Source organism: Gallus gallus, chromosome 4 (genome assembly GCF_016699485.2).
Source record: "Gallus gallus isolate bGalGal1 chromosome 4, bGalGal1.mat.broiler.GRCg7b, whole genome shotgun sequence".
NCBI classification, from domain to species: Eukaryota; Metazoa; Chordata; class Aves; order Galliformes; family Phasianidae; genus Gallus; species Gallus gallus.
Window position 1 is genome coordinate 81,436,699 of NC_052535.1, and position 23,095 is coordinate 81,459,793.

At 38.5% G+C, this 23,095-nt stretch overlaps 1 protein-coding gene across 2 annotated transcripts in view; it reads right to left on the reverse strand.

The window, feature by feature from the left end:
• Positions 1-358: 358 nt before the first annotated feature.
• F12 (coagulation factor XII) overlaps positions 359-23,095 on the reverse strand; it is a 42,232-nt gene continuing 19,495 nt past the window's right edge. For both annotated transcript variants that reach the window (XM_420819.8, XM_046940448.1), the window contains 7 exons: positions 14,387-14,561; positions 12,211-12,296; positions 11,282-11,522; positions 8,763-8,902; positions 6,510-6,650; positions 4,652-4,800; positions 359-2,980 (listed from right to left, as the gene is read on the reverse strand). In XM_420819.8, coding sequence (XP_420819.5) covers positions 2,810-2,980; positions 4,652-4,800; positions 6,510-6,650; positions 8,763-8,902; positions 11,282-11,522; positions 12,211-12,296; positions 14,387-14,561 — 1,103 coding nt within the window. In that variant the 3' untranslated portion in view covers positions 359-2,809. The remainder of the gene's footprint in view (positions 2,981-4,651; positions 4,801-6,509; positions 6,651-8,762; positions 8,903-11,281; positions 11,523-12,210; positions 12,297-14,386; positions 14,562-23,095) is intronic.

Here is a 23,095-nt window from a genome sequence, read left to right on the forward strand (position 1 = left end):
TCATACTGCAAATGGACAGAAAGGCAAACTCAGACAATAATAGTCTTCAGATTGTTTTGGAATCAGGAACTCAGGACTTTAATCTTAAGGGTTCACAGTATTTATAACTGAAAATCTGATCCAAGCTTTGTGACTCAGGTATTTTTTTTCCACTCTTACACCTGTCTACAGGAAATTTTGCATGACACTTGTATAAAACTGGGAGGACCACCAGCTGAAAGTGATTCTAATGCAGATCTTTTCAGATGCTTCCTGGCACAGAGAAGCATTGTTTCTTTTTCCACCACCTCTCAACCTGTAAAAAACCTATACAACTATTCAAAGGTATAGTTGTAACTATATACACAACACACTAGGAGACAGAGGGTAAATGTTTTTATTTACTATAGAATCACAGCATTGCAGTTTATATCACTTATCTGGATGAGCACTGTTCTTTGTACTTACAGAAATTCAAATTTTGGTTATTCTTCCTTATAAAGTTTATTTTAACTTTAGAGATCATAGAATCATAGAATGGCCTCAGTTGAAAAGGACCACAATGATCGTTGAGTTTCAACCCCTCTGCTATGTGCAGGGTCGCCAACCACCAGACCAGGCTGCCCAGAGCCACATCCAGCCTGGCCTTGAGTGCCTCCAGGGATGGGGCATCCACAACCTCCTTGGGCAACCTGTTCCAGTGTGTCACCACCCTCTGAGTGAAAAACTTCCTCCTAATATCTAACCGAAGCCTCCCCTGTCTCAGTTTAAAACTGTTCCACCTTGTCCTACCACTATCCACACTCATAAACAGTCATTGCCCCTCCTGTTTATATGCTCCCTTCAAGTATTGGAAAGTCACAATGAGGTCTCCCTGGAGCCTTCACCAATCTAAACAAGCCCAGTTCCCTCAACCTTTCCTCACAGGAGAGGTGCTCCAGCCCTCTGATCATCTCACTGGCCCTCCTCTGGACCTGCTCCAAGAGCTCCACGTCCTTCCTGTACTGGGGGCCCCAGGCCTGGACCCAGTACTCCAGATGGGGCCTCACATAAGCTCCGTAGAGGGGAACAATCACCTCCCTCTCCCTGCTGGCCACCCCTTTTTAATGAAGCACAGAACACAGTTGGCCTTCCGGGCTGCAAGTGCACACTGCTGGCTCATGTCCAGCTTCTCATCTACCAGGACCCCCAAGTCCTTCTCTGCAGGGCTGCTCACAAGGGGTTCTTCTCCTAGTCTGTATAAACACCTGGGATTGCCTTGGTTCAAGTGCAGCACCCTGCCCTTGGCCTTATTGAACCTCATTAGGTTCACATGGGCCCACTTCCCCAGCCTGTCCAGGTCCCTCTGGATGGCTTCCCTTCCTTCCAATGTATTGACTGCACCACTCAGCTTGGTGTCACCCACAAACTTGCTGAGGGTGCACTCGATGCCATCACGTATGTCACTGATGAAGATGCTGAAGAGCACCAGTCCCAAGACCGACCCCTGAGGTACACCGCTTGTGACCGGCCTCCACCCTGACACAGACCCATTGATCCTGACACAGACCCTTTGGCTGCATCCAGCCAAACAATTCCTAACCCACAGAACAGTCCATCCTTCAAATCCATACCTCTCCAAATTAGAGAGAAAGGTGTGGTGAAGGACCATGTCATTCACCGTGACTAAGAAATCCATGAGGACACTGGCAGTATTATAAAACAAAACACTTATCTGAGTATCCAAGCACCAAGTATCCAAGTTTATATTTCTATATCTTAAGGAATAGCTTTGCTTGAAACACCTAAAACTTTCACTATTAAAGAAGAAAAACATATCACGTCAGTACTTCCGGATGTACACATCTGATATCACTAAAGGTCCCTGTACTAAGAAAGTTGGAATTTTTTCTTCTTTTTGAGACTAGACCTGTTCTATGCTGAAACATTTTCAGCGTTTTTGCTAACACAGCCAACTACACAGCTGCATATTGTAATAATTCCTTTGACCATATCAACAAGGCATGTGGTTTATGATTACCACTGATTCCCAAGCAAAATGTCAAGCTGCTCCACCAACCATGCAAGTTTAAATACCTAATAGAACCCTCCTTTTTCTGTATTATCTAAACAGTTAAATAACCTGTTGTTGAACAATCATATCTACCAACTTTAACATTTTTTCAGCAATAAGCTTTGTGCTTTCAGCAGGTGTTGCATTAACTTTGCTGGAAAATTGCACACCAAATTCAGCAGAGCTCTGAAGCATGTTCCTATTTCTATTTTTATTGCAACATAAAAATATGCTTACATGTTTTGAATCAAACCCTAAATACTCTGTTTTCTTCCCAGAAGTAGTTTACTGTAGTTAGCTGAGGAGCATCTTCACCTATATTACTCTGCTGACATCTTTCAACCTGAACTTTAAAGAAATCACTTCTGAAGGAAAGATAATTTTCTTTTTGGTGTTCCTCCTTTTTATTTTGTTAACTTATCTGAAAATACAAGGTCAACATTGTTACAGGTTGTTTTAGGGGATGACAGCTCCACCAGAAACTTTTAAATAATTATTTTCACATAATCCACCAAAAGATAATGTCAGTACACTCAGTCTCGACGTATTAGTTCTATTAAGCCAAATAAAGACAATCTCATACAACGAGCTATCCACAGCCCTAAAACTGCAGCTCAGAGTTACTGATATCAGAGGGATGAAGACTATTTTTAGTGGTCTGGTTTGGAATTTCTAAGAATTATCACAATAATTTTCATACTAACTTATAATAAAATATTTATGCCACTTTAATGAAACCAAAAGCTGGACCCTGCTTGAAATATCATAGTTAAATGTTCAAGTAGTTTTTCGAGGGGCTATTCTCTCATTAATCCAATTTACATAGTTTGTTACTCTTGTATATACTCCAGGCTTGTTGACTCTGCCACAGCCATCTCCCCAGCTGATGACTCCATAAAGGTAAGAGATTTCATTTTTCTCACAGGCCAGAGGTCCACCAGAATCTCCCTGTGTTAAAAGTAAGGAAAGATTATTTAATTTGACAGAAAATCATTGGAAAAACAGTTTACATGTAAGATTCAGACTTAAAAAACAAAAACAAAAACCAAATATGGAAGTAATTGTCCGCTGAAGTTTAATTGTAGGAGACTTTAATTTATCATACATTGAATATGATGGGTTTGGTTTGTTGGTTTTTATTTTTAATGCCACATTAAACAGGAGTACCAAAATATCAGATATTCTTTGGAAGTGCTTTTGAAACTCTTCTGGATTCAGACATATACTGAAGAGTATGAATGACTGGCGTCTCTTTCAGTGGGAATAAGTAAGTCTTTGACATTTACTCTACACCGTACTGTAGGCTTTGTATGGATTGCAGTTTATTGCAGCCATCAGAGATTATAAAAATTGTCCAAGAAAGGTGTTGCACACATACACATTTTCTCCCATGACTTTGTGATGCTATAATTTTGTAGTGAATACCCAGTTTTGCATCTGTTGAATTTAACTACTTGGTACCCCGGAAAGAAGCCACCCTTCCAGTTATCCGAGACTAAGCAGAAAGAGATTTTTTCCTGTTTTAAAAAGAAAATTCTTTTCAGATCAAAGTTGGAAGGAAACTTGTTGCCCTTATAAGATTTCTGTGATAAATGAAGTCTTGCACCTGAGATTAATTTACTTTCTTAGAACCTTGTTTACATCTGCACATTTCATCTCAGTGACTGTAACTTTGGTATCAATGCACTGTTGTTTCTCAGACCATGCAACTCTCTTCAGAACATTTGTCTTTGTGCTGTCCCTTTCTTCATCCCTCCACTTTCTTCTTTCTCTTTGGACATGTTAATGATACCTATAGGAGTTCCAGCACACAGTATACATGATATTCTTTGCTTTACAGACTGTCATTGCCAAGTATCAGCCATGTGCTGCATGTTACCAAAAATTTTTCTAATAGAGCATAACCCCATCAAATGAACTGCAGATAAAATCTGAAGGTTTATCTAAGAAATAACCTGAACCTTAGTTTCACACACGTGTCATCTGTCCCCACAGCAACTCCATACCCTTTATTCATGGGCCAGGGTGTGACATAACTCAAAAAGAGACAAAATCTAGCAAGAATTTGAAGCTCTCCCATGAAGAATGGAAGTCATGAAACTTTTTCTAATGGACGGTTACAGTTAAAACCCATCCACTGTAATAACCTCAGAACTTTTCTCCTCCAAACCCAATGTTGTTCCCCACCTCCTACACAGGTATTCTTATTTCCTTTTATTGGGAGGCAGCAGCTTGATGATTAGGTTTATCTGCCAGCTAGCCAGCAAGCCCTTGCCATCACAGTACTGTCTCACTCAGCCAGCAGCTCAGGCAGCTTCCCACTACTGTGTAGCCCCTGGCTTTTTATAAAGGTAAGAGAAATATAACACCCTGAAGGGTTGTTGTTGGTGGTGGTGGTGATTTTGGGGTTTTTTTTTTGCTCCTTTGTAAAATCTAATTGACATTAACACATTAAAAAAAACCAAACAGTGCAGTCACATAAGTACACATATATATATATATATATTTTTGAACCTTTCTTTTCTTTAGGATGACTGTAATGTCAAAAGTAAGCACTGTAACATTTCTTCTAATTATACACATTTATATTCTTTGTCTGGAGATGACTCACAACATTACCTGACAAGCATCAGATTTGCTGTCAAAGTAGCCAGCACAGAACATATTTTCACTGATTTCTGTTCCATAAATTTCAGGGCTTCTGCACTTTTCCTCAGGAATAAGTGGAATCAATGTTTCTTGCAGTACATCTGAGTATCCAGTTATATCTTTAAAAAAATTCCCAGAGAGGAAAAAAGTAATTTTTACAAAATGCAAATAGTATAATATGTAATCTCAACACAAGACAGATATAACATAAAAACAAACTTAGCACGTCATGTGTTATCTTCAAAAGATAACAACTATTCTTAGTGATCAGATCATTTCCTAATTCTGCAGTCAGAGTCCACGTCCACTAAAAATAGCAGTATTCCATGCCCAAGCATCAGTTCACTTCAGCTTGTTTCCTTTCCGAGGGGCCATGAACACTTCTCCAGCATTCTTGTTTCCTCTTTCCTGATGTGATTTTAAATAATAATTTTATAATACTGCCAGCGTCCTCATGGATTTCTTAGTCACGGTGAATGACATGGTCCTTCACCACACCCTTCTCTCTAATCTGGAGAGGTATGGATTTGAAGGATGGACTGTTCTGTGGATTAGGAATTGTTTAGCTGGATGCAGCCAAAGGGCTGTGATCAATGGGTCTGTGTCAGGGTGGAGGCCGGTCACAAGCGGTGTACCTCAGGGGTCGGTCTTGGGATGGGTATTCTTCAACATCTTCATCAGTGACATACATGATGGCATCGAGTGCACCCTCAGCAAGTTTGCGGGTGACACCAAGCTGAGTGGTGCAGTCAATACATTGGAAGGAAGGGAAGCCATCCAGAGGGACCTGCACTCCACAACCTTCTGAAGGGAGGTTGCAATGAGGAGGGTTTTGGCCTCTTCTCCCAGGCAACAAACAGGACCTGAGGAAATGGCCACATGTTGTGCCAGAGGAGATTTAGATTAGACATAAGGAAAAACTTTTTCTCTCAGAGAGTGGTCAGGCACTGGAATGGCCTGCCCAGGGAGGTGGTGGAGTCGCCATCCCTGTCAGTGTTCAAGAGGCGTCTGGATGAGGAGCTATGAGATATGGTTTAGTGGCTTGTGGTAGCAACGGTAATGGGAGGATGGTTGGACTAGATGATCTTGTAGGTCCTTTCCAACCTTGTGATTCTATGATTCTAAATCATAAATTTGTTAAAGGCTGTAGAAACACTTTTTTTTCTTTAAATCACGGAGTTAGATTAGGACAACCTTTGCTCATACCGAGTTTCTAATGAATATGAGGAGGACAGGTCTCCAACTTCCTTCACCTATCTATGCAGATCTCTGCTATTTCCTCATCAAGGCATCATGGCCATATCTCACAATCCTGAAATTCCTCATCTCAAAGGATGAGAAAGATGAAGCATTTCGTTTTTGCTTTTCTTAAACTGAATGTAAGCACTTACTAGCCCAAAGCCCCTCCAGCTTTTTCCAGTAGATATTTCCAAGGTTTCCTGCCTGGTGAAGCTAAAGATTGCCTCCAACACAGACCAGTAAACTGATTGTGTTTGGTTTGCAGTCTTTAATATCTACCTTGAGAAACCTGGAGTAGGATTCACTTAACAGTTCTTGGCATCTACAGCTAAGCTACTTGCTCCAGGCTCCCATCATTCCACTAATTCCTTGTTCATGTGAACCACTCACCGAATTTCAGGGACTATTAAGAGGGCTTGGAATGACTATTTCAGATGTAAATAATAGAAACATCTAAAGGAAGGTAATTTCATCAGAAGTCCCTCGGAAAATATTTTACAGAACTACCAGTTGTGCAACATATCCTTGAGCATTTTGTTCAGTTTTCATCAGTGTTTTCCACAGATACCACCTCTGTCATTTCACTTACTCTCGTGTTTGTGTCCCCATCCAGAAATCTGACATTTGAACTCATCGGGGAAAACTGTGTTAGTTTCTGGCAGGCAGATGGGCTGAACAAACTGGGATTTGACGGCACAACGTTGGCCATTCTTCTTCAGCTTAATCAAGGCTGCAGAATAGAGAATACAGTAGGAATAAAGTGTCTGTTCTCTTTTTTTGATAGGATTGGCAGCAGTGGGTCTCAAATACAGCTTTAATTATCCCCTAAGCCTCTCTTAATTAAGATATTTCAATCAAAGACAGACAGACTCATCTCAACAGCACCTGATTTCACATTAAATTGAATGCTGAAATATTCACCTACCTCTCTTGTGGGAATATTTATTTTATGCCTCACTCACTGAGCAGATTTTTCTTCACTGCTTTTGTAGAGAAGGGGAAAGACAGAAAATACATGTCTCCTCCCACCCTAAAGTTAAATAGCAGTGACATATCCACAACTTTCAGCTGAAATAAGTGGGATGTGCAAGCGCTCGCTGCTTCTGAAAGTCTGGCCACCTGCCTAATTCCATTTTGATTTTAAAAAAATTAATTACTGCAAGAGCTGATGTATTTCATCCTCTTTGTTATCACTGAGTTCAGCAAAATTCAAATTTTTGAAAACTAAGGAATAGAAAATTAGGCTATTTCAAAACCAAGCTTCTGAAAGCTGCTGAGAATTATGCAGCCCACACAACTTTTTCTCTCCCCTCATGAAGCTGAAAACAGCATAAATATGAGTCTGTGCAACATTGTGAGTTCAACAGTGAAAGCGGACACCAAAAGTAGCAGAAGCTTTGCTTCTCCTGTAGCAAACCTTCTGTGATGAGCCATAGGTTGAGGTTGTGTTTGGTGTAACAAGAGCAGTGTGCTGGGTTTGAGCACACCACTCAAAGAGAATAGAGCTGAGGTATTGTGGGTATACCTATTAAAACTTCATATCACAGCTTTCATAAGCTGAGGATTTTCTAAACACAGCTGTGTAGAAAGCAAGAAATCCCATTGGATAATCTCATTTCTCTATGGACTACAATTTTTGGCTATTGTGGAATATGTAACAGTATCTCACAGGCCAATGAGTCCACACAGATTGCTCCAATATTGAGCAGAACGGCCTTCCTCACCTTCCTCTTCTCCCCCACCAATTCTGCTTGTTTCTAAATCCCCCATACTTTCTATCAAACATTCATGTGGTAGCTTGGTTACTTTTAAAATGCATTTTCAGCACCAAATAAATCTTCTGCTGCATCAGCAGAAGTCACATGCCCACAGGTCTTTCCCCCAAGTTTCTGCCTGCTTGTTCTTTTGCAGTGGGGCACATCTTAGAAACTCCGTCTCCAGATGACCCTAAATTTGGACATTGCATGTGATGCATGCCAAATTTCAGAGTAATCCAAAAAGTTTGGGGATCCCAAACTGTAAACTGTGATTTACAGCAGGATATTTCAGAGCAGAGCAATGCCCCATAACAAGTTCATCTCTGGGTATGCTCTGACGGAGTTCCCACCAACACAAAATCTAAGTACTTTTTGCTACACAGTGGAAAATATTCACCATCTGGGAGCAAAAAAGCCAGTACATTCCTGACCTAAGTTATCCCTGATGCCAGACTATTAAACAGTTTCATAGACAAAGTGCTCACACAGATTAATGCCCCAGGGAGACATGCCAACTTCCATAAAAGCAGATTAGAAGGTAAGAAGTTTCTCTTCTATTGTCATTCTGACTAACATTATAAGGTCAATCAGAAGGGCATTTAACTTTTGACTAATAAGACAGTTGATTTTTAAATTTCTCTCCTTAGTGTAAAGAATGATTCTTAGTAACATCGATTTTTCAGAGCAGATAGGGCTATTATATTCATCTAGTCAGATGCTCTATACAGTACAGACAATAAAATTTTACCAGGTAATTCCTGCATCAAGCCCACAGTTTCTAGTATGGTTGAAAAAATGCATAATCACATGAAGACTTGAAGTGATGATGAATCTGCCATACATCAAGGTAAATTGCTCCGAAGGCTAATTACCATAATTATTTAAAATTCACAATTTATTTCTTATCTGAATTTGTCTAGCTTTCAGATGCTCTTATTTTCCTGGTAGAGATAAGAACACTCTGTTCTCAAAAGCATCTCTTAATGTCTATTATTTTTCCCCTAAGAAAGCAGTTTTCAACACATCAGCTGAACTTAGAACTAAGTCAACTAAACAGGAAATAAAACTGCAAGAAAAATACTCACCAATATCATGTTCAGTAGGGCTGAACACTGAATACTGAGGATATAAGATGTATTTCTCTATTTCAAATGTTTGCGTTACATCAGTCGTTCTATTAAAGAAGTGCTGACCAAGAACAACTTTAATAGAGGATTTATGAGGACTGTAATACAAAAGAGAAAACAAACAATTCTGTATTTAGAAACACAGATGAAAACCACTTTCCAATGGCTGTGTGCACCATTAACTGTTAATAAATTCAGATCCACAGCCGGCCCATTATTTACCTTACATTCTCATAATGCCTTCACCTGTCTCCCAGCCTTCTTACCTACTGTGGGCTAGGAGAAAGCTGACTAAAGTTATAGTGAGTTCCATGCTCTGTGGACCACTGTTAACCTAATTAAAGGCTGTTCCCTCTTGACAGAATTACACCCACAGAATCACAGAATCATTGGGTTAAAAGAGATCCTAAAGATCACCTAGTTCCAATCCCCAGCCATGGGCAGGGACATCCCTTACTAGATCAAGTTGCCCCAGGCCTCATCCAACCTGGCCTTGAATACTTCCAGGGATGGGACATTGACAGCTTTGCTGGGCAGCCTGTACCAGTGCTTCACGACCCTCATATTGAAGAATTTCTTTTGAATATTGAATCTAATCTTTTAGTTAAAAACCATTACCCCTTGCCTTATCGTTATACTCCTTGATAAAGAGTCCCTTCTCCAGCTGTTCTGTAGGCCCCTTTTAGGTCCTGGAAGGACACCATGAGGTCTCCCTGGATCCAGACTCTTCTCCAGTCTAAACAACCCTAGTTCAGCCTGTCCCCGTAAGAGAGGACAGAGAGTTGGGAAGAAAGGGAAACTTGGGAATAATCAGGAAGAACTTGGAAAGAATAATTTCTCTAGCTTTGAAAGCAATAGAATTCAAATTTCAATCTTGCTTTTTTCAATGCTTTAAAACCAACTTGATTTCCATGTGCCTAAGTCTGCAGTAAGTTGAGCTCATGAGTCCCCTTAACTTGGAAGAGCTCAGATGTTTAGTTATCTGGTACAGGAGCAGAAAACACCAATCATGCATCATGCACAGATCCAGAGTGGTCAGTACCATTACAGAGTTTCCCCAACTGTAATTCCATGCATTACTGGTGGCTGTCAGATATAAAAGCACTGCAAATTCTGCTCTGAGCACAAAACAATCATAAACAGTAGTGTACTTGATGGAGAGAGATTCTGACTAATTGAAGCACAGAAAACAGGCAGCTACCCTAAACAATTACTATGTGCGTGGTTAACAGACCTTAAACTTTACTTTTTTTGAAACTGGAAAGCAAGAATATATATATATATATATATATATATTCTTCAATCAATATGTAAGGCCAGGATTTTCTCAACATCCTTATGGAAGTATACTAGCCCCTCTGAAAATCAGATTTTGAGAACATGAAACAGAGTGGAAGCTCATTTCCCAGGATAGTATTTTAAAAAGATTTTAAAAGCACTAAATAGTTTAACTGTGACATACAGATGATTCATTGAGGAGAAGAAATAAAAAGGGAGAGGCTGCAGAACAGGAAAAGAAGAAAAAAACTACCAAGTTAGCTCCACAAGGATCTATTGTCGCCTAGTGGAAAGCAGTTGAAATTGTGGGTAACTTAGAAGTACTAAACATACAGAACAGTGCAAATTACAATGCAGTAATTATGGAAAATCTGTATGTAACAAACCACCAGCTGGAAGTGGGTGGAAATGTCCTGAATAGCTGCCAAAGTTAGTAGCTATTTCACAACATTTGAAAAACAAATGCGTTGTGGCTCGAGCTGCAAATGCTTCAGTACAGCATTCACAACAGTATTATTAGGTCTACAAGCTATCAGTGTATGCATTCTGGCACAAGGTTTTCTGTTTCTCTTGGCTCCTTTACTATGCAGAGGAACAATTTGTATGAAATGATGTAATATTTTTACCATCTACATGATCAAACTGAAATCAGAAAAAGTGTTCAGCATTTGTGGAAAATTAAGTATTTAGAATAAAGTAAGGGCATCCTATAGACAATCATTTCCCTGGTGACCTGCAGCTGGAGGCCAAAAAAAGAATTGTTTTTTTTTTAAATCACCACTTGACTCTTTCAACCTTTCTGAACAAAAACATAGCAGTGAACATAGTCATCTCTGTTACACCTCAAAGCAGGCACACACTTGCAAAAAGGTAGCTGAGAAAATAAACACTTATATCCACCTGCAGATACCTGCACATTCAAGTTCTCATTCCATGTCCTCCCATCCTGACACCCAGCACAACCTTACTCCTGTTGGCCCACTGAGCATCTTTGTGTCTCCTCAAGGAAAACAGGACTCCATGCTATGTGTTGGCTCGTGTGCTGCACTCAGATTACCAGCAACTCCATTTGAAAATGATTGTCATTTTGTAATCTCGTCTTCCTTCTCACTTGTTTCAATTCAGGTTTGTTGTGACTCATAAGAACATGATGCCAGAGAGGAGGGGACCTACCGTCACACCTATGGCTGTGAGTTTACCTGTTAGCAAAGCAGTGTGCTGCTGACACAACCCAGCAAGTCTGAATAAGAGATCCAGCACAGAAACTTTCTCCAATATATATAGCTGCTGTCCAGGGATGAGATCCAGGCAAAGATGAAGAACCTCCAATAATCCTAGGTCTCACAAAACTTCTTTTTTTATGTCTTCTCCCACATGGCCTTCTGGCAACTGCAAAAGTGTCAATATCTTCTGGAACTGGTGGCCTCCTTTCCCTGCTTGCTAAGATATAAAGGTAAATGGCATCAGACTGCAAATCATGTGTTTCTAAGGTCATGTCATCATGTTTGGATTCTGGACTGAGCTTGGCAATTCTAATTGGACTAATATGCTTGTGTTAATGTCATCAATCAAAAGTATTGGAACCAAAAATGGAGAATGGAAGGACCACATGATTAACTGACTTTTCAAATTGAAGCTCTGTTCTAAAGGTCAGCTTTAATATTAACAACAGTTTAATATTAATTTAGAGGAGGAGCGCTATCTTGTTTTCAGAATTATATACTGTGTCATATGACTCCAGTCCTCTATTTGCCCACAGGGACCAGTCATCTCCTGAGCCTGCTTCACTGAGCAATGACAATTTGTTAAAAAGCATTATTTATTTCTGATGCCTTTCATGTTTCAGCAGAAAGTGTGCTCGTATTGGAATGACTGTAGTCGAAAGCAGCAGTATGACACTGCTGATTGATAATATTGCCTGACAAAAATCACCAGTCATATCACAACTCCAAAAAGAAAAGAAAAGCAAAATAAGCTTGTTGTCACTTGATTTACTGCAAACAGTAAAACATTCAGTATTCCTGGGAATAGTAGAACATTCAAAATGATACAGTGAAAGCTTTTTCTAGTGTCAATAAATCTTTCTTCATTAATTCATAGGATGGATTTTAAGAGTTATTTTACATACCACAAGATGGAATGTTACAGTATTCCCAAGACAAACTGTTGTCCTTCATGATGTAACACCATGGCTTCTCATCTTCATCTGGATTTCTAATGAATTCACAGGAGAATAAATTAAATTCATTAACCACACTGTTATTCCAAGCTTCCCAGATGTTTTCTGCTTTTTCCTATTGCACCATGCAAAGGACTGATAGGATTGTTTGTTTTGGAGCCATCTGAGAAGAATTTGCTAACATCTAAATGGGTGAGTAGGGATCCCCTCAGTAGGGAACTTTATGCTTAAAGCTAGCCAAAAATAAAGCTCATTAGGACCTAAAATGCAGAAACATGACTAAACATCTGTAGAATTTTCCTGCAAGTATTCAGATGCATGAGCATGTTCACTTGGTTTAAATACAGCCTACACTGAAGTGCTACAACAGATATTAGCTGAGCTATTTTCAGGACTGAGTCCCATGGGAGAGATTCCTCTTTTAGATTATTTTTTTTAAGTGAGGAAATTCCACCACAGGTAGATTCATAGAAAATCCATAACAAGAATAGCTAGCAAAAGCTAATTTGAGATACTCAAGTTCATATTCCCTGGAGAGAATCTGAGGAAATGAGAGACTACTTCAAGAAAATATTACATTCCTCAAAAGGCAATATTAGAATCAAGTTAGTCTTTTATTACTCTGATATTAGACGACTTTGGTGTTGATCCCATTATGATTTCTCTGTGGTACAGCAGAATTGCCTTTATCTGTGCTGCACAAGTAACCCGAAATTTGACCAGTTTAGTCCTCCAAGAGTATAGAACTTTGAAGATTCAGAAAGATCTTGAGTAGGCCAATAAAAATAGACAAGATAATTCAGGACTTTGGATAAACAGTAATTCTAATTTCAGTTGGATTTATCAAAAGTATTATGTGTTATTTTAAGATTCTTCAATATTTTTTTTAATCTGACTGCTATTCAAAAAAGATTAAAGCACTTTAAGATTTTCAGAACTGAAGAAGCAACACAGGTTGAGTCATCTTCCACCAACGTTTCTAAATTAGACTATTTGAAGAAGAAGATATCTGAAAGATTATATAGTACAGCAGAGATATCCCCAGAAATTATAACAAGCTGACAAAAAAGTGAAAAGCTTTTTTCTCAGCTTTACAGAACATTAACACATCAGCTCCTATACTGTTTTATTATTTGCATTTGAAATCTGCAAGTGAATATTGTGCTTAAATGAAGCAAATTGAAGGGATCAGGATTTATCAAAGCACAAAATACATGCCCAATAAATTGCCATGGTGTACTGGGACACCATAAATTTCATACTTAAGTGTTCGAATCCATACCAAGCCTTTGAAAGCAAGCCAATTTGGATTTGGCAGGGAGGAGGGGAAAATAGTAATTGTTTGCTAGTTTGTTTTTGATAGAGAAGAAAAGCTACTTTGAGCATGCATGCATGCTTTTTATCAACAAACAATTTGACAGCAGTTCATGGAGAAGTACCTAAGATTATCAGTTTTAGGATGGCCCCTAATAGAAACATTTATTCTATTTATAGATATCCTTTGACCTCATGAGGAACTCAGAGACAAGGGGAACATAAAGTGACAGGAAAAAGCCATAAAAGGTTTCATTAGAACCGAATGCAAAACTTGAACGTTTATCATACGTGTGGTTTGATCAAAGTTGAAATGCCAAAATTTGATTTCGCAGCCATTTTTCTTTTAAAGAAATTTGACATCCCATCACATTTAAAAGTGGCTTTGATTTTTTCCACTTTTAAAATATTTTCTTTTGTATTAAAAATTCCACAATATCATAATTTGAAGTAAATGCATTATGCAAATTTAATGGTTAACTTCTTTCTCCTTTTGGGTAGCCATTTTTGAGCAATGTATATATTTTTTTCTAAGGTCTCATTAAAAAAATCCAGGAAAAAAAGCATCAGAATTTTTTAACATGAGATTGTATCTGAGATTCTTGGCTGAACCACATTTGATCCATACAACCTCCCAGATCTTGTCTTCTAGAAACTTTTACCTCCTGTGTCAGGCTGCTAAGCCAGCCCAGCTTTTCCAAGGCAAAGGTGGCATCTGCTTTGATATTCCTGCCCCTTCTCACTTCCAAATCTGTTCCCACAATATACCCATCCACCTCTTGTTTTATAATCACAGGGCAAACTTCCTCACCTGCAGTAAGGGAAGGGCCCCAAGCCTAGCTGTACTGCTTTCTCAACGCTGTCAACATGAAGCTCCCGGTAGAGTAAGTCTGAATTCCAAGGCAAGCAGCTATGTCCAGAAATGGTCGTATTGGCTGTACCTCTGTACTCAGTGCCATTGCCACGATAGCAGTGATGATTAGGAACTGTAGAGGAGTAGATTTTGTGCTAATTATTTCTTAAATACTTGTTTTGCAGCTGAGGTGATGAGAGGCAGTGGGCCCAACTCTGTAGTGCCTTTTGCCTTTCAGAAGAATTTGTGTTGTGTTTTTTTTTCAAATGAGGAGTTTTAGCTTTAAAAAAGCAGTTAAAACTTCTAAAACAGCATCGTTTTACATATGCATAAAAAACTACTACACAGGCAGAGAATTAGACCTAATATGTTTGTTGCATATGGAGGATATTAGTCAGCAATCTACAGTGAAGTCAACAATATGGCTGGGAATAATCTTGTCTAATTTTAGAAACAGCTGAGCTCATCAATGGAGACTCCCATTTTAGTCAATTAAGAGAAACAGGCATTGCTAGCACCAAACTGATCTAGCCTGTTTGAGATGACTTTTTTCAAGGTGAAGATGAATCTTGACATATACTCTTGACTATGTTGACTGAATCTCATTTGACAATAAAGGGAGTATAAGCCAGCAACCTCAGATAGCTGCCTGTGATGTAAACTAGTGAAAACAATCCTGCCCTGCCAGTGAGCACTTAGAAGGATTGATTTTTGGATTTTCTCTTCATGGCCTTATACATATCCATATAGATATACTTACCTTACCCTCATGTGTATATATACGTAGATACTTATTGCAAGCACCAGTTTTTCAAACATGAAACAAGTAGGCTGAATTTTCATATTCAAACTCCATTTCTTTGTCACCTGCACACAGGATATTTCTTCAGATAGGTCTGACACACTCAGCTGCCAAGATCTATCAACAGCACATACCAGCGTTCTGGATGAAAAGTATATGGAGATGCATTTCTATGCAAATAGCTACACTGAGCAGAAAGTCTACACCTCAAAACATGGCTCAGAGTACTGCAAAGGAAATACAAAACCATCTAATGTACAAAGAGGATTAATCGTGACCAAGCCTCAGAGGGTTTCTTATCCCAGCTACGCCAGTATGACTTATTCTTGACATTTGCAAGACTGGTGGAATCTTCTAAACTTATAAACAAACTGAAATATATAGCATCATGGTATTGCTTGAGTGTTGAAAAACACACTGCGAGGATAATCAATCACAGCATACAATGTGGGCAACCACGATCAAATATCTGTTATTTTGACAGAACCTGGTGACACACGAACCAGAGTGTAAAAAGCAGCACTGAAATGGTGAACTGCAACAGGGAACTGCTGATGTCAATTATCCTTACAAGTCATCAGTACAGCAACAGCCCTCAAAACCACAAGCAAGCATATGGCATAAATATGGGAGCTGGGGGTCAAGAAGTTTGATGTAAGACTTAAACATGAGTTAGCAGAGAAATATGTAGTTTGCAAAATCAGCTTTGTATCTTGGCCTGGCAGACACACCAGAGCTAGTGAGACTGCAATTCCTCCTCCCCACCACTCCTTAAATCAAAGTACTTTTATTTCAATAACTGAGAATATTACATTAAATCAGATAAATATTTTAACAACCATAATCTCCAATCTCACAGAATAGATTTTGTTTTCCATTTGTATTGCTAGCAATAGTAACCACTCCTTGGCAACCCTGCCATTTATTTTCTGGGCAAGATGCAAGTTAAGATGCTTTGTTTGCCTGAAACTGTCATGAAAATGCCACCATCATTCTGCACACAAACTTCTTTCACTTATGTAGGGAAATGCCAGGTGCTGTTTTTATTTGTAGTGTATTCATTACATTCAGAAATGATTTAGAGTTGCCTGCTTTTATGAGGATGAAACAAGATTCTGTTTTGCTGCAGAACTAGGGCCATATTCTGCAACCCTTATGGTTTGGACATCTTGCAGATGGTGTTTACAAGTTGTGCTCAACCTTGTCAGGCTAAAAATCCAATGCACCTCTGTTTTTGTATGTCTGCCAGTCATCACTAAAGCTGCTAAAAGATTATAATTAGAACAATTTGGCCCCTTTCTAAATCATCTGCCACGTTTTCTTCTCCAAGAAGTTTGCATTACATATTGCACTTGTTGCAAGGAACAGTAATATCTCTTAGCCTGTTTTTTGTTTGTTTGTTTTTTGTTTTCTAAGAGATATTTTTGGCACAAGAGTAAAGTAACTTTATCTCACATCTTCTGGAGAGGCATCTGGGTTGATAGAGTTGTTGTTTCCTCACTTTACTGGCTTGCATTACTACCATGGCACCCTCATCGCAGCTATTAAAGAGCATCTCATGAAGAATATAAGGCCAGCAAGAAATATACCCAAAATCTAATAAATCTTTTCTCTATAATTCAGGAAAAATAACTCTCAAAAAAAATTCCCAGGAACTACAGCAGCCCTACAGATCTTTCTCCTTTTTTTTTTTTCTTTAACCATTGCAGCACTGAAAAATCTCCTTTTCCTCTCTCACAAGCAGAGTGTAGGTGGTCTGCTTTCAGCCTTTCCTAATGGATTGCTCTGACTGGAAATTGTTCACTCTGATTTCTTCAAAGTTTCTTCAGTTTCTCATAACTCTGGAACACATTTATTTTCTTATGTGGAAGAAAGGAACTGAGGGCATAACATATGTATTTTTCTTGTTGATTCACTTCCCCGTGGTACTGCCAATTAGCATTAGAGTAGAAATGGCCTGAAGCTTCAGATGAAACTTTGCTTCGATGAAAGCACGGATCTTACTTATGCTGCAGACCTGTGTCACTGTCACCACTGTTCATTTGTTTTTCTGAAAATCATTGGAATTTGAAGACAATTTCCAGTTCTGTTTTATTCTGAAAATCCAAGAGATGTAAATAACTCACATAAAACTTTCCCATTGTGTTCTGGTGGCATATTTTATCAGCATGTCACACCAATTCTTTTCTTTTACATTTTCCAGTAAAAAGCAGTTTCAGGTCTTAAAATTAACAGCAACCTAAAATAGCATTTATTCAACCAGCTCTAATTGGTAACTTCCTGAAAATATTTGAGAAGGCCTTTTTGTCAACAGATCTTGCTTCGGGTTCTGTAGTTACATACCTGAACATTCCTATGTTTCTTTTGGAAGCCTTTCTGTAGAAAACAATGCAACTTACAGATGTTGTCCCAAAACATCTCATCAGAAATTTCCCTAATGTCTCTGAGATTCACCTGTATTTTCTTTTCGGATTTTGCCTATGCTGTTGCATTCTGTTAATATTCTTTTCTCTAATGGCCCCAGTCCTTGGGCAGAATAGTTTTAAGTAACAATTTCATTCACTAATGCTTTTTTTTTTTTTTTTTTTTAATACCTGACAAACCCATAAAGCTTTTATTAAATACAACATCAGATGAGTTTCTTTGTTTGTACAGCTTTGCATTAACTTGTGACAGAAAGGGAGGGAGGTAAGAGGACAAAGGCCCCACTTGCTCTTACAAGATGTCTTCCTCAGTGTCTCAATTATCAGTTATCCAGATGGAAAAGATCTTCAGAAAATTAGAACCAAAAATTAACCTTGGTGGAATTAAGAGACCATCTTACACCCAGAGCCTCCCCGGAGTACATGCCCACTTCTGTTTCAGTGCCAAACGTATGCCCTGCACAGGTCAGAACAAGCTCTTCAGCTCTCACTAGATAGCAGATTGTTCACACAAGAGAACATTCATACCTATCTGAAGCCTTCTAACGTGTCTATCACTTTATATTTCAATTTCAGGTTTCATCTATTAGCAACAAAGATAAATACAAACGAACAATGAAGTTTTATGTCTGTACATACATCTCAGACTCATTGGATGTTTGTGGAAATCCCTGTCTTTCCTTGATCTGCCTAAGAGTTCCCATATCTCCCGTCCTGGGTAGCTGCGAGCTTCCAAGATAAATATAAACATGACACAAATTAATCTTCAAAATCCATAGACATTGCTCTTACAGACTTCTTCACTTCATTGCATGGAAAAACCCTCAGCTGTTTTGAGAGCAGAAAGGCAGACAATGCCACATGAAGTGAAACAAACACCATGCTGGACCATCCCTGGCTTGTAGCAGCACCTACTCTCACTTTTGGATCTTGCTAATTAATGAATATAAACAGAAATATAAGGAAGTTATATTTCTACATAGCTATATTTCCATACAATTCTGTCATATATCTACAATATTTATCTAGATCTCAATATTTCTATTTTGGGCTTATGGTTTAACACAACAGCAGATAATACATATAACAAATTTATAACAAATAATTGGTTCATATTGTGTGCTGCTTTCCCACTTGTTGAATAGCAATAAAACCTCCATCCTGACAGCACATAATACTGAAATATAACCCCCATGAAACCATGGCTCGATTACGAAACACACAGTCTTTCTAAGCCAAAAACAGTGAAAAAATGTGAGAAAATTGGCAGCCCTTCGTAATGAATTAAATATAATAGAAATTCAACGTGTAAAAAAAAGAATGGTTTTAGGGGTGGAAAAATAGGGTGATTTATATGGCACAAAAGATCTTTTGAAGTTGCATCCTAACTTAAGGATTGTGCACATCACTTGCTGCTGATGGACTTACTATTTAAAGTATTTCTCTTCCAACAAATCTTTGTAATCTTGTATTTGCAAATACTCCAGATGAACAGAGAGAAAACTGAAGAGCTGATTTTTCTTTTATAAAACTCAATGTACAAATCTACCTTTTGAGTAAGCTGAGTCCTTTTAAATACAGGTTTAAATCCAGAAATATATGAACTCCGAAACAGAAAAAGAACGACTTTCTGGCCAGTGGGGGAGCAGTTGGTCATTAGAGAGCCAGTAATGAGGCTCTCTGAAGCACCTGAAGATCCAAGCATGGCCTGGTGAGAGAAAGTAGGCAATGGGAGAAGCCAGTGCTGCAAAGGAGATTTCTGCAGTAACTCGGGGTGAGCTAAAAGCTTCTGAGCTGTACCACAAGTCCACTGAATCTTTCCCACAACAGCCTCCCTAACTGACAGTTATATAGCATAACAAATTACTTGGATCAAAGGGTGTCAGTCCTCTCACATTGTAAGGAGGACATGTGCCCTCTGTAATACCACTGTGCTGTCCTCAGTAAATTAAAAAAATGAGATTAAAAGCACAATAATATCCTTAAATTAATCACCATCCAATAGCTAACACCACTGCCAAGTCAGAAAGCTTATAACGAAGGTAATTATCAGCTGCTAATGTTAATCGTATTAGTTTATACTAAAGTTATAAACAAAGACTTACCGCCTAAAAAGGCACCAATGCAGGCACTAAGAAGGTAACACAGAAACTTCAGTGCCCACAAATATCTGGGAAAAAAGAAAAAAAACACCCACCATATTTCTTTATAAAAATTAAGATCTCCAACATATTCCTGTCTGATTGGAGAAATTTTTGCCTATTGTCTGGTATTAACCTTCTAACTCAATCATGATAATTTTTCCTATACAGTAAAGCAATATAGTTTGTTGGCTTTCTCCTCTCTGGCCCAGATTTGCTATGTCCAGTGCAAATGGCTAACCCACAACCTCCATGCAAATGGTGCTCCTTTATTTGCTTGTATTTTTCTCTATACCAGCCAAGATCTTTATTACAACTCCTCACTGTAAAGAAGCCTAGGATCAAAGTATCTCTGTATCACAGTTCACATCTATCATCTCCATAAATGAGGCCTTACGTTACCATTTTCTGAAGGCACTTTTCTTGCTAATCTTCCATCCACCATCTGCTATGTCTCTTAGTGTAGTGAAACAGAGGTGGATTCTCAGTTGATGATATCGTGCTCATGTTCTTCGTCATCTCTCAGTTCTTCCTACTATTTGCCCTTTCAGATCTTAGCCTGCTAAACATAGTTTTTTCTCCATTAAAATGTCTCTAGCAGCTTTTTAGGAAATCATTTTAAATTGGATGAAAATCCAACTCACCTTTACTATTTCTGCAACAGTGCCCTAGGCTTCCTCTTCATTACCCCTGTCTTAGTACTCACCTTTACTATTTCTGCAACAGTGCCCTAGGCTTCCTCTTCATTACCCCTGTCTTAGTAAACCTTGCACTAACTTTGTGCAATTTCTTGGGGACCCATAATACTTTACCAGTGCAAACCACCTAGTCAACTCTCCAAACAACATTGAACCATATAAAAAAATAATGATTTTTTTAATCTGCTATTCTACTTGCCCACAACTGTAGAGGAATAGTAACCCTACTTTTTTGCTCTCCTAGTTTTATTACTAATCCCTCTGCTCCATACATGCGAACAGCACACAGAATCCTAGCATCACGTGGAATGCCCCTTCAGCCATTAGTATCAGACCTACTGAGTCAACCTCAGTGGGCCATTAACTGATTGAATACTCACTTATCCTCGTCAGCCAAGTGACTTTATTATTATATTCTACCCTTTCATTTTTATCCCTTGAGATTCTAGAAAATAAAAAATTAAACACTAATCTGAAAGCATTCTGGTAGATTATAGAATACCATCGGTAAACAAAAAAGAAATAAAGTTTCATTATCACTATACTCTCAGAAGAAAAGATTAAAAACTTTTCCTCCAGCACCAAGAGCTACATTTCCTTTACAAATGTACTTTTTTAGCAGAAATCTGCAAACACAATATTTCAGTAAAATAACCACTAAGAGGGTGGGCTTGCTGTCTTTTTTTGACTCCTTTTATTGCCTCACTCCCCCAGTTACTCAAAGATGTGGCCGAGAGTTCTTCCTGTATATAATTATATACTCATCTATCCTGTCATCTTACTTCTCTAAAATTCTTCAACCTATTTCTGACATAAAACAACACATCTCCTTATATAACCATAAAACTTCCACAATTAGCATTGCAACTCATACTTTCTTTAAAGCTATGTTGTCTCTCTCATTCCATTACCCATAACCTACAAACCAAAAGAGAAAAAAAGGACTGGAAAACATAAGGGGTTTTTCATAAATGCTCTTAAAATTTCACATTTCATTGTGCCCAAACTACTAGCAAAACACTATTGCTACCTAAACCTTAATCCAAAAAGCCTCAAATAAGGCTCTACAGACCTCCCAGTTAAAAATAAATAAATAAAAATTAAAAAAATTACAAACAATAAAATAGTTGTGGATGCCCCATCCCTGAAGGCGCTCAAGGCCAGGTTGGATGGGGTGCTGGGCAAGCAGATCTGGTGGGTGACCACCAGGCCACGGCAGGGAGTTGGAACTGGATGATCTTTGAGGCCCCTTCCAACCCAAGCCATTCTACAATTCTATTCAATGATTGTACTTTTAAACCTAGCATCTGGTGCAACTCACAACTGTGGTGACACAAATCTAAATGGGCTTTCCATGGCTCTGTTTTCTACTTCATCTTTTGTTTAAGCATGAAAAGCACAAAAATCAACCACAATTCATCCATTACCCAGATACCTAAATTTCATAAGTAGCTCCACAAGAACCTGAATTATTGCTAAGTCCTAATACAACAAAAGACAGAAATAAACCCCAGCTAGCAAAAATATTGTATCACCCAATGAGTAAAGCAGTTCTGCACCCAAAAAAAAAAATAGTCAAAGGCTGAAAAACCATTGAAATTTGTAGTGTGAAACCCCCCTTAATTACCCACATATGATTCCAAGTTATTTCTCTGGTCAGTGATGGCACAACAAAGATATCTGTAAGTGCTTTAGGAAAAGGCTTGGCAGCTAGTTAAAGAGAACAAAAATATGCCACTAGCATGCTTGCCAATAAATCAAGAATAAACTTAAAAATGCAAATGAGACTCCCAATTTAACTAACAACCCACACCCAAAAACAATACCAAAGCACTAACTCCATGTTAAGGAGAATGAACTACTTTTACCCTAGAAATGAAGCAAAATATACATGTTTCCATTTATACTTCAGCTAAGGCCTGCAGTGTGAATACAGTAATAGGTTTTTGATCATTGAAACCCAGAGGCACCAACCTCTTAAAACACAAAAAATCTCCTTCCCTCACCATCCAACTCTGACTAACATCTCAGGCTGGAAGGAGCTCTGCACAGCCTGATGTAGCTGTGGTGTCCCTGTTCATTGCAGGGGAGTTGGACTAGGTGGCCTTTAAATGTCCCTTCAAAATCAAGTGATTCTATGATTCTATAAATGCTATAAATGCAAAATATAAATGATTAATGTGTCCTCTGCACATAAGCTGCACATAAGCTGTGTCTCTGTCTGTATTCAGGCAATGTTTCTACCACAGCTCCTTTCTGTTCAAAGAAACCTGAAATATCGAATTAATTTTACAATTACATCATCACAACTGCTTATCATGAGTTATTGACTCCAACGAAGCTAAACATTTCTGAAGTTAAACATTTCCCCCTCAAACATTCAAAATTCCCTCTCCACTCTCTACAACAGTTTGGACCACAGACAAAATATCACCCTCACAAGCCTCTGAGTTTTCACTTGTTATCTCTGCCAAAGTGGCTGACTCTGAACTCTATCTGTTACTGTCCCTGTACAATAAGATCACAACTGCTACATGTTTGGATAATTAATTATGAATTTTCACTTAAAACTTAGATTTAGGCTCTCTCATCAGGAGCTCTGT